The 12,676-nt window shown below is 41.5% G+C and overlaps 1 protein-coding gene across 11 annotated transcripts in view; it reads left to right on the top strand.

The window, feature by feature from the left end:
* Positions 1-12,676, top strand: part of HECW1 (HECT, C2 and WW domain containing E3 ubiquitin protein ligase 1) — a 265,618-nt gene that overhangs the window by 238,701 nt on the left and 14,241 nt on the right. For 10 of the 11 annotated variants that reach the window (XM_035316511.1, XM_035316510.1, XM_035316515.1 and 7 more), the window contains 4 exons: positions 4,387-4,485; positions 5,972-6,101; positions 10,358-10,504; positions 11,872-11,986. In XM_035316511.1, the coding sequence (XP_035172402.1) occupies positions 4,387-4,485; positions 5,972-6,101; positions 10,358-10,504; positions 11,872-11,986 (491 nt within the window). Of the gene's footprint in view, positions 1-4,386; positions 4,486-5,971; positions 6,102-10,357; positions 10,524-10,781; positions 11,152-11,871; positions 11,987-12,676 lie in introns of those variants that run through there. The other variant, XM_035316516.1, reaches the window with a different exon arrangement.

Raw genomic sequence — 12,676 nt, 5'->3', positions numbered from 1 at the left:
TCAGCCCAGAGCAGAGCAGGCTGAGGGGAGGCCTCATGGCGGCCTGCAGCTCCCTCACAAGGGGAGCAGAGGGGCAGGCGCTGAGCTCTGCTCTCTGGGGACAGCGACAGGACCCGAGGGAACGGCATGGAGCTGGGACAGGGGAGGGTCAGGCTGGGGGTTAGGGAAAGGTTCTGCACCCAGAGGGTGGTCGGGCACTGGGACAGACTCCCCAGGGCAGTGGTCAAAGCAGTGAGCCTGCTGGAGTTCAAGAAGCGTTTGGACAGCGCTCTCAGACTAGGATCTGATTTTTGGGTGTTTCTGTGTGGAGCCAGAAGTTGGACCCAATGATCTTTGTGGGTCCCTTCCAGCTCAGGAGATTACGTGATTCTCAGCCCTTCTTTGAATATTTTTTGCACAAGCCACCATGTCAAGAAGGGCACACTTAAACCCAACTAATGTATTTAAGTGAGATAAGGTTTGTGAGATTTTTAATCTTTTTAATCTCATCAAATGCCTTCTCTATTAGGATTTAAAGTTTCTCATACCATAGCTAATGTAGCCCACAAGTCATACCGTATAGAATGATGAACAAAAAACATCCTTGTCCTGTATGCATAGATTACGACTTTGTCAAGGTACATCATTCTCCATCTGAATCCAAGGAAGGACTGCCATGTATGGAACAGCTGCATTAGTTCAACCAGTTAAGAGAGGGCCCTGTAACAAAGGAACATTATTGGTCTTGCCTTATTCTGCTGCTATATGATAAGGAGTGAATTAAATTTCCTGTGAGTCACCTGCAATTGGAGGAAAAATTATTGCTTAGTTGCTGCTACAGCATGTGGATTTGTCTCTGCATACGCAGATGTGGTAAGTATGCAGAGTCCCACTAAGGAGAACGAGCCTGTTATTTTGCAACAGGCTGTTGTGAAAACAGGCTATTTCAGGGGCACCTGCAGCCTCCAGAAGGAAAAGGAGTTAACTGGGTAGTGTGGAAAATCCTGCAAATGAATCAAAGAGTAGTGTTGTTAAAAGCCAGAAAGCAGGTGCACACAATGTCCTTTTTGAGTGGATGAATGGTGTCAATAGGCAAGCAAACCAGAGCAGCTCTCCTGCTCATTAATTCTGTCGCTCCTTCCACCGTTTCCTGCTCATTAACTCCCTCCCATGTTTCCCCTTTCTGCTAGAGTGCATTACTCAGATTCAATCATTGTCTCCGAAAGGGAGGGGTGCTGAAAGAAAAAGCCAGAATGAGACCTCACATTCCCCACCTCTCCCAAGCTATCTTTCCTGCTAGAAAGAAATCGAACAAGCATTTTACACTTCCTTGGAAAGATAAATGCAAGTCAGGTTTAAGGAAGGTATGTGCCCTCCAGCCAGGATTTACCTCAGTACTGCTTATTTTGTCAAGAAAAATTCTTTTTTTTTTTTCTTTTTTTTTTCTTTTTTTTTCTTTTTTTTTTTTTTTTCCTGAAGGGACTGTCTCACCCACCTCTGAATTTCACTTGTGCTCTAAATCCTTCAGGTAGAAATAAAACACAAGAGTCTATTTTTGTTTTAACTGGCTTTTGTAAAGGGGTTGATTTCTTGTTGCTTTTCACAAGTTTTTTTTTGTTTTGTTTTGTTTTGTTTGTTTTTCACTAAAGGCTTCTTGTTGTTTTTTGCAAGTTTTGATGTATTTTAAGTGGGACTGTGGCTTGGCTTGTAGCAGTGGGAGCATGATGGAGTGTACAGACACACAAGCAGATAGACTGAGTTGTTCGGTGAGCACTTTAGCAAAGGCCTCCCTTTTGACTGGTATCTGTTGACTTACCACAGTCCATGGTTCTCCATGCACTCCGCTGGATCATAGGGGTGTAGCTTGTGGTCACAGGCCCTGTCCAGGACGGACAAGGGGCCAGAGGACTTTCTCTTACACTCCTCAGTTCAAGGAGTCAGGTATAGTAAGTCTCTACAGAGATAACAAAGCTGAGTGAAGGGAGGATGGTTTTTTGGATTGGAGAGCTCTGGTTTAACACCCTCAGTATGGAAGAGCAGCCGTGACCACAAAGCACCGTGTCTCCTGGGGTGGTTTGGAGCTGCCAAGAACTATAGATTGTGGTATGGCTTGTTTTTTTGTTTTTTTTTTTTTTGATTGTACTGGCAGTCAGCAAGAGTGGCAATGTCTCGTTAATTATTTCACATCCTTTATCAGGACCATTTAGCACTGGACTTGCTTTTCCACACAGTACCATCACAAGGGCTGGGACTATGGAACCACAGTCAGGCCCCCCAGTTGGAGTGAGCCCCGGTGTGTCCCAGAGGGCTGCAAGTGCAAGGTCAGACTGACGGACTGCACAACCTAGGGCTGCACTGCACACGTTTGCTCAGGCTGACCCACCAAACTTTGTCTTTTCAGATAGAAACTCTGCCTGTAGCCTTTGGATGGATTTGATACAGTTCTGCCATAAGGCACTGGTTCCAATTAAATTGGCTGTTAATGGCTGCCATAACATGTACTCCTGACTGTAAACACCTCGATCTAGATGCACTAACCTTTCATGTCAGCTTTGCATTAATACTCTCGAAGTCACATAGCATTACAGAAGTGATACAGGCAGCAAGGAGAACACCAACACTGTTCATACATTCAAGCCATTTCATAGCAGAAACTGAGTTCCCAAATCAGTGAGACTTTTCTTGGCAATTTACTTTCAGCTTTACTTTATTCCAAATGTCTCCTGCCTCCCCAGCCCCGCACAGTTGAGTAGCCATGGGATGAGCATTGCAGTGAGGAACACTCAGTGCTTGTAGTATTTTCATTCAGCATTCATTTTCAAAACGTAAAGGGATGAGGGGACAGAGCTGTGAAGAACAAAACCAAAAAAGCCGACATGCATTATTTAGGACAAATGGACTTGATTATAGATCCTGAAGGTGCTATAAAACTGATGGATTACAGGCTCAGCATTTCTCGGTTTTGAGCTCTCTGGCTTCCACTGTGCTTTCATTGTGTCAGCTCCCCCTCTTTTCATTGCTTTCTGCTGGAAACATTGCACTGGAGCACAAGTGAAGTGAAGCAGGTCCTAACTAGACCCAACAGCTGCCTTTTGTTGCTGCTGTGGAAACAGCTATAAGGGGGTAATATAATCACTCTTCTGTTACCAGTCAGCTGCATACCATAAGCACCTTTTTTGGATGCAGGGGACCCAGAGGCAGCTCCTGTGGTGATGTAAATGCTAATTGGGCCCACAACATGCTATTTTGTGCCCCATTTGACAGACTAAGCACTTGTTGTTCTGTCCCATGAGCATAAAGTTGACTGCATGGATATTCAGCACCTCTTTTATCATGAGATTCATGTTTCATTCATATTGCAGGAGAGGTCTTCACATGGGTTCCCATAGCGGAAGGAATGGTTTCTCAGCTTTTTGATCTGTTTCTCATCTTTTGTTCAATAAAACTTTACTATGATGTCAGTCAGCTTAGGCTTGGAGTGCTTACACTTTGGATATGTTATTTTTTCTTCGCCTTTTTTGCAAATAAGTTTTGGATGGGTGATGGATATTGTTTTTACAAAAAGAAGAAAAATTAAAAAAAGAAATCCTCACCTGGACTTACACCAGTTCTGTATTTTTCTGTCTGAAGTTACTGATTTAAAACCAGATTTGATGGAAGAATATCTAAGTTGTAGGGAAAAAAAAAGGCAGAGAAAGAAAAAAATTATAGATTATCATCATGTCATAGATTGTAATGGGCAGAGCACTTGGTTAATGTACTTGGAGAACACAGAAGCAAACACAGGGGATTGTAAATGCTGAGCATCACCATTAGGAAGGTGGTTTGGGGACAGTTTCCCTACGCTCTAGTTATTGATTTTAATATGTGTCCTTGGTCACAACAGTTAAAGTACTTTGAACTTTGGTTTCCCACCTGTAAAGTCAACTCATTACCTTTCTAAAGTACTTTAAAGCCACAGCTTGGAAAGGGTTGTAACCAGTCAGACATGCTGATTCAACAAATATCTTTTACAGCTGTTTTGATAGTACCTTCTCTGTTGAGGCCAGATGAAGTATCACAGTTTTTCTCTGGCTAAATATTGTGTCTGATAGAGTCTGTTTGCTTCAGAATATTCAAGTAAAGATCAGAGAAAGTGATTGTTCAGAGCATTTATTGGTTTGGCACAGGCAAACATACAACATGCCAGCTGCGTATATGGGTACTGCAGAAGATGGATCATGAAGAGGTCCATTATTGATCAGTCAGATATCTGAGGGGTGGTGTTAGATACCTGCTGGGGTAGGGGAATAATAATAATAAATGGAAGAAACTAAGAGAGAAACTAAAAACAGCTGCTACCTGTGTAAGTTTCTATGCTGAACGTCTTGATTTACACTTCATTTACTCTGCAATTTTATATCCCAGGTTCAGGTTCAGTGGTCGTATTCTTGGCCTGGCGCTCATTCATCAGTACCTTCTTGATGCTTTCTTCACAAGGCCGTTCTACAAAGCACTGCTAAGGCTGTAAGTATAAGCATGCACCTGTGCAGGTACAGTTTGGAAACAGTGATGCAGCAGTGGGTTTCGCAGGGGCACAGACCCTCATGGAGTTGCTTTGAGTGCTCTGACCTTCAATTTATTTCTGTTGTTGTTTGGTTTGTCTGTTGATATAAAACAAACATGTTTTAATATTTCTTGACGTTCTCCAAGAATTTGGCCTTCATAAATGCTGCCTATGTTGATAAAAGTGGGTAATAAGTATGACATTTAGGAACATGCCTTTGAAAGTAAGACCCATAATTCCAGAGTTTACTACTGATTAAATGTTATCAAAGCAATTAAAATATGTACAAGACTGTAAACCACCTCTGATAGAACAGACATCATTATTTCCTCAAAAAAAAAAAAAAAAGGAGGAGAGTATATTAAGAAAAATACACAAATTCTCATGCCTTACTGATAGGGTAGTTTTTCATTCTAAACAGAAGTTGGACTAAATTAGGAATGTTAATGCAGGTATTAACAGTGAATATTTCTTGGTGCTCTTCTTCTGTCTTTTACATTAGCAAGCAGAAGCTACCAGTAATATATTATATTCAGTGTCAACTGTGTAAGGTTTGTAAGGTTAACTTTAACAGATAATCTGTGCTGCTTTAATGGACTGAAGAAAGACAGCGTACATAAAATTTGCAGCATTAAGGAAAGCCTCAAGTAGTAAGTCAAGAATGCAATTAAATGACAAAGAGCACACTAAAGCATAGCTGAAAAAGGTTATCAGTTAGGATGAATCCAAATCAGGAAAGATATTTCTGTTAAGAGTCCATATAGTCCTTTAACATGTATTTCATTTTGTGTTGGGTTTTATTTTTGTCTCTCTCTCTCTTTTTTTTTTTTTTTTTTTTTTAACGAATGAGTGTTGCTGGGGTCCAAGCACTCATATTTATATTGTATCTGAGACAGTCTGGAAATAGCCTAAAACCTAGAGTGCTCCTGCATCCTTAATGCCCCCCTAGGGGATTTGAAACCAGATTGCCTGTAACATCCGCCTGCTATTTCAGCAAGCAAGGCTGGCTCCTTATTAGCAAAAATTTAGGCTGCCTGGTCTGCCTTATGTCAGTCTTGTGAGCTCACCTCAAGGATGATGGATACATGGAAGAGCAGCCAGGCACAACTTGGTGAGGTCCATTGGGACTGAAGGTAAGCATGTGCTCTGAAGTGCAGGGCATCTTGAAGATCCACAAAAAAATGTGCCCCAGGGGTGCCTTCCAACAGCAAATAGTGTGGGCAGCCAGCAGAATTGGCCTTGAGCCCAGCCATGCAAAGCAGACAGTTGCAGAACTGCTCTAAGAGGGTCTGTGTAACAGCCTTTGATGTTAACAAAACCAAACGAACACCAGCTTTATGTTGGATCTCTGTCATAAATTTGCTCACATTCTTAGTAGTAAGTCATCTTACCAGTAGTCATGGGGTCATGTATTCAGCTACGTCTTTTTTCTTGCCTCACAACCAGGCCGTGTGATTTAAGTGACTTAGAGTACCTGGATGAAGAGTTCCATCAGAGCTTGCAGTGGATGAAGGATAATAACATCACCGATATCCTGGATCTCACCTTCACAGTGAACGAGGAGGTGTTTGGACAGGTGAGCACAGCTATGTAAAACATCTGAAAAACAAATTTGAAGCTGACAAAATTGAGCATGATGAACATCTTTCTGTCAGAACAGATCATTTAGCCTTTCAATAACACTTTCTTCTCCTACCTTCCGTTTCTTTCAAGCCACCTGTTTCAATGTAGATGTTTATTCTTAGGCTCTATAATATAGAATACCAGCCACAGCCCCCCTACAGGCCTGTTGAGCCACACGCTGATGAGCATGAGGAATTCTCTGAAGTGGAGTGCAGCTCTTCTCTCCAGGGTGTAGTTCACACAGATTGTGGCATTCAGTGAATTCAAGCAATGTAACATAAAGCTGATGTGACTAAAAGGAGGGGGGTCAGGAAGGAAGAAAAGCATTTGGCAGGTGGTGTAAGATGTGGCAACTCTCACCACTATTTTGTCTGATATATTCCTGTTAGCTTCTGTGTCACTCACTTACCTTGCACCTGCTTCACATATTGCTAAATACATACAGTTATTATGCTTTTTACCATTCAACTGTACATTACTCAGATGATTCTCTTTAACCTAGATGATCTGGATAACTATAACCTTAAATAGAGAACAACCCTGGCTTCAGTGCAGACTGGCAACCAGAACATATATCAGGGTCTTCTGTGTATTTCTGTGGCTTGCATCGAAGCCTTGGTGCTTTCTGCTGTTGTAACCCATACTGGACTATAACTGTCTCTGAAAAGTCTTGAAGGGACCAAAAAGAACATTCAGGGAAAAATTAAGGATCTCCAAGGAGATGATGAAAGCTAGAAAGACTGAAGAACCAACTTCGTCAGGTACTGCAGAATCTAAAGGGAAGTTAATTCCTGTGTAAGGAGCAGAGATGCACAGTGTCAAAGGGATCAGAGAGATTGGGTGGAATATATATAGAGAGTGGCTCTTAGCTGTCAAAAGTAAAGTTGACAGGAGGAGTTTCTACAGAGTGAAAGCATGCAGAGCTAAGGGAGAGTTAGACTTGTTTTGGAGGTAAGAAATCCTGGCCCTGAGAGTAAAAGGGCTGCTCAGCTACAAGCTTGAGAGTAACAGAAAGAAAGCAAGACTTCAGAGAATATTTTACAAACTGAATTTAGTCTGCTTGTTGTACAAGGGCATGAAGGATCAGCAGAGTCAAGGACAGATGAAATAAAAAGTATGGGGCAGAAGAACTGAGGTAAGAACCCCTGTAGGAAAGATAACATCATTTTTCACAGATTTAAATGCATTTTTTTTCCTGGCTATGAGCTGAGAGTTTGCATGACATTCAATTGACAGTACAGTGGTTTCCCTGGAAGGTATGGCTATGTAAGACTAATACATGAAGACAGACAGAAACATGCAGACATATTCACAAAGACAGATGAGATGAGTTTGTATTTGCATTGGAAGACTACAAAGAAGAATAAGATTCACAGCCTGAATTGCCCTTATGCAGCTGAAGGTAGCATTTGGCGCACTAATTACTTGTTATGCTCTCCCCAAATAAAAGAGCTAGACAATTACATAGGAGTCTGTTGTGGAAGATAAGGGATGTCTCCAAAAAGAATAGAAATAAAATTACAATCTCTTGTAGATACTGTGATACCAAAGCAAAAGAACACAAAAAGATTTTTATGCCAGTTCACATGCCGTCTAGTACTTCATATGCACTAGACATTAACCTTGCTATAACTAGTGATGGGAAAAAATGGTTCTCACTGTGAATTGCCATCGTCAGAATTCAAGAGTCAAAGTGAAGGTGAGATTTCCCCCTTAAGAAATTTGCTAAGTGCTGACAGCAAAATACCCAAGAAATAGCAATTGCATTTCTTTGCTCACAGATTAATCCCAGTTGGAAATTCTTGCATGCCAAGAGTATCTGACCACTTAAATGCCATCTGAACATTGTTTTGGTGGATACATATGCACTGTGGGAGTTCTGCTAGTTATTTGGGAAGCTGGACTTCTAGGGTTGGGTAAGGGAAACAAGAACTAGTGGCTCTTGGAGAAGCTCTGTGGCAGATGGGTCACAGCATTTTTGCCTTGTTTCCACAATGACTTGATTATGGACAAGACAGCACTTCCTTCATTTTTTTCTTTCTTGTGCATCTCTCACCTGTGTATTTAGCTTTTAAGCCTTTTGGCCTAAATCCTCTTTCTTGATACCTTTTTTTTTAGTTGAAATGTACTAATGAGCAGCTCCAGCTTCCTTCCATACTGGTGCCCAGAGCACTACTCTAATACAAAAGAGGTGGTGTCAAACCAAGTGTCCCACATTTGTACTTGTGGGGACTGGATGTCAATTTGAGAGTTTTGCTTATAAAGCTCAGAGAGGTGACTGTTGCTTGTACTTGCTCATGCTTTTACCCAGTATCAAAGGTTCTTCCAGGCCTAACTGTCTCCAAGCCCTATATGTGGATGCCCTGTCAATTGCTCTGGTCAGGTAAAAGGGGTGGGCTAGATTAGCTGAAATGTCTGCTTGCTGCTCTGAAATGTGCTGCTGTGAATCCTAGCTCACAGCTGTGGCTAATACCTCTGTGAACAAAAAAGGAAAAATCAGGACCCATTGTCATTGATTGGCTGCCTCCAAGTCTAGATAAATAACTGTATTGAAATTATATGGATAATGACAAGCTGAAGGAATCACCAGTATATCTGTGTATTTGTGGAAACCTTGCAAGGAGATGTAGAACAACTGGATTTATGGACGTGATTAAAGTTAGACAATGTTCAGTCGTTGGTTAATGTCGTTGGTTAACCGATGTATGTTAATGCTGTACAGTCTTGAAAAGTGCAGCCTGGCAGCTGGGCAAGAAGTTTAACCTCTGAATAATGCAGTTCTGCTTGTGTAATGGTGTTGTACTGATTTACATTTGGGAATTTAACCTGAACCAGCTAAGAATTCCTAACTCATTACATCCAACCTTACTCGTTCTTGCAGTTTCCCAACAAAGCTACAGATTAGATGACTCACTGAGTGTCTCCATAATTCATATTTTTTCTACGTGTCCCTCAAGCAAAGTGACAAAAATACTAAATATCCTCTGTGTGCTGTCTGTTGGGCTAATAAGTAGATAATAATATAAATAATACAAATAGTGAATATGTATTCATGCAGCTCACTTACTGTCTATGCTAGACATCATTGTTACTGGAGCAGAAAACAGGAGAGCAAAACATTCTTCCTTTTAAATCCACTAGATTGAATGTGAAAATAATTACAAGATAAATATTATTTTCTGTCACAGAAGAGTTGTGTGCTTGCTGGGTAGATTGATTCCTTAAATCACTTGTCAATCTCAAGCCTTAGTAACCCAAGCCAACTAAATTAACTATTGAAATGAAATGAAATTCTATGGATCTGGCTAAAAGAAATATTTACATTACATACTGATTGACATTTTCTTACCCCTGGATAGCTTATAACACTCAGGTTTGGGTGGCTGATACAAAACTCTGAGCACCACAAAGACTGTATAACCTCTGCGCAGGTTACTGCCCAGTGTCAGGCAGTGTATTGGAAGTATTCATTTTGTGAGAATTTTCTTGGCTTTTGGCATTTCTGAGTAAGCACCTTTACTACACCCACCTTAATTAGGTACAAGGGTAACGCTTGTTGCTGAAGAGTCTGTCATAAGTAGATACCCCTTCCAGTTGGCAAAACAGCCTGCCTGTTCCAATACTGGGATTGCCTCCATCCTATTGTTGCTGTACTACTGCTTGGGTAACCTGCAGGAAGTGGAAAACTGCCATGGTTATCTCCCTGTTACAGTATCCTCTCTGCAGCTCTTGGGAGCAAGTGGGAGAGGAGGAGATTAAAAGATTGGCCAGAATGGCACATTGCTCATGGCTTACTGATGGTGCTCTCAGAATCAATCTTTGCTGGTACAGTATAGAGTAGCCTACATGTCAGTCCAACTTCATCTGGGAATAAGTCTAGGGCTAGGGCTGAGGGAGGAACAGAGATCAGAAAGCTGTATGTAACCTCTTGAAATTTCCCACTTTGCTAGATATATGTGTAGTAAATCAAAGGTTTGGAATCACTCTCTGCAGGTTCTGCAGGAAAGGTTGGGAGGCGAAGGTGGGCGCCCCTCATTATCCCTTTTCTTTCTGCTGCAAATGGACAAGAGACCAGAACTAGGACAGAACTAGAAATAAGTCTCTTTATTTTTCACTTAGGTTTTCAAAGTACCCTTAAATTTGAAACACAATGTGATCCATACATTGTTACCCCACTATTCATCTTCAATATTCATCTTCTTTCTGTAGGTGACAGAGAGAGAGTTGAAATCTGGAGGGGCAAATACAGCAGTGACAGAAAAGAACAAAAAAGAGTACATTGAGAGAATGGTTAAGTGGCGAGTGGAACGAGGAGTGGTTCAGCAAACAGAGGCCCTGGTCCGTGGCTTCTACGAAGTAAGTAACAATGACCACAGTCTTCCACTCATCAACCGAATGAGATGACCCCGTGGTTGAAATATGCTTCATCAGTATCCTAGGAAATAGCAAAAGACACAAATGGCATGGAATTGGAATGCCTGAATCTGTAGCAGCCAGGGACCTTGGAGATAGCATGTTTAGCAGTAAGGGAGAAAGGAAAGAAACACATATTCTGAATACAATAAAGCATTATGATGAATAGTTAAGAAAGATCACTGCTCTCCATTCAGGTACTAAGAGGTGTGGTGATGTGGTGGTGTCCAAACTTGATTGTACCCAGCTGTGAAACAAAAGACAAGTGTGAAGAATTGTACACTTGAGTGAGGAGCTCTTGTGACATACTATATCTTTATGGACTTGTTGCAGTAAATTTATTCCTGGGATTCAGTCAGTCGCATATTCTGCTAGTATTCTTGGATGGTGCTCCATTTTGTCCCTGGATTTTGCTAACTTATCTCTGCAGAAGACCTGGAGCTGAGAACATCCTTGTGGCAGAGCTGCTACAAGGACTGTCCGAGACTGGATGAAAACCCACGGCTTTGCTAACCCATCCATGTAGGCACCTATTGGTACCCCTTAGTAATCACATTCAACCATCCATCTTTCCCTGGCAGCTATATTATGTGAGTAGAAGCTGAGGGTTATCTCACAGACGGAAATAAACTGAAAGACTAGGAACCCTGGAAAACAGAACAGCAGATACTGAACACACAGAACAGTACTGATAAGTGGTTGCTCTGAGCAGTCATGGGAGTGGAAGCCAGTGACGATGGCTTTGTAGCTGCACAGACTTTGTCAGCCCTGTCCTGTAGAAAGGGATTGGCAAAGTGACTGCATACGGTTTACAGTCCAGACGTTTCACTAGCTTTTTCTCCCTGTGAATGCTTCAGATAATTGTAGCTTTTGGTTTAACCTGATGAAGAAGATGAACCTCTGCTGCATCTTCAGTGGATGAAGACCTAAGGCCGCTGTACACGACTGTAAACAAATGCCAATGCAAAACAAATTGTCCATATTACTAATCTAGTAATCTGACCATCAAAATCACTCATCAGAATCAGTGGTAACAATGAAGAATTTTCTGCACAAACTATGTACTGCTACTTGCATTCTCTCATTCAGGTCAAATTGTATGTGTTGTCATTGTTTACAGATGAAAACATCAGCAGACTCGCTGAAGGAGAGCAGCGATTTGTCAGCAGAGGAGTGGAAGTTAGCTGTCAGCATGCAGACTTTAATGGCCAGCACTGAAAGAGCTGGCCATCAGAGCCCTAGGTTTACGAGGCATTGCATTTGCTTTATTTCCAGTCTGAAACTGTGCTTACAAGTGTTTTTTGTTCCAGGTTGTAGACTCCAGGCTTGTCTCTGTTTTTGATGCCAGAGAACTGGAGCTGGTTATAGCTGGCACTGCAGAAATAGATCTCAATGACTGGCGTAACAACACAGAATATCGTGGAGGTAAACTGCCTGTTGATGCTTACTAATATTTTGAATGTATTCAGTCTAAAACATGGAAGACTTGGTCCATTTTTTTTCCTTCTCCTCCTCCTGAGGGAAATGGCCTGTTCTGTTTAATTTTTTTTTTTTTTTTTGTGAAGAATAACTCATGAGAAAAAATAAGTAAGACCTCAGATCTGAATTGACAGATGTAATAATACTGAAATTGCTTCTGTAACTTCTGTCCAGATTTTACCTATTCTCGCTTCCTACTGATTTAACAGGAGCTTTGACTATTAGGGACTGAAAAGGATTTGTAGCGTTAGGTCTAAAAGTTATTTACTCAGATGACTGTGAATGAACTCCTGGCCTCCATGTGAAGTAATATCACAAGTCCTCTTGGCTTCAGCAGGGAAGGAGGCTCAAGAATTGAATTCCACTATTCCCAATTACACTTCAACAAAATACAGGTCTTGCTTAACCATTCCCTCAGCCTATCTATGTCAAGTTGGATTTTTTCCCTTATCCTCTAATACTTGGCCTGTTTTTGCTGAGCATGATTTATCCAGGCTGTCTTGGATGATGGATAAATGTGAAATACATGGGTTCTGCATTACAGAAGGAAAGCCCCTGAGGTTTATCTATCGTTCCCTGAAATACAAGGCTTAGGTCTTTGCTGCTGACTGCCCAGCCTTTGTGTTACCTTGAAAT

The sequence above is a fragment of the Oxyura jamaicensis genome, chromosome 2 (genome assembly GCF_011077185.1).
Source record: "Oxyura jamaicensis isolate SHBP4307 breed ruddy duck chromosome 2, BPBGC_Ojam_1.0, whole genome shotgun sequence".
In the NCBI taxonomy this organism is placed as follows: domain Eukaryota; kingdom Metazoa; phylum Chordata; class Aves; order Anseriformes; family Anatidae; genus Oxyura; species Oxyura jamaicensis.
The sequence above is the reverse complement of the archived record's forward strand: the minus strand, read 5'-3'. Positions and strand labels throughout refer to the sequence as shown.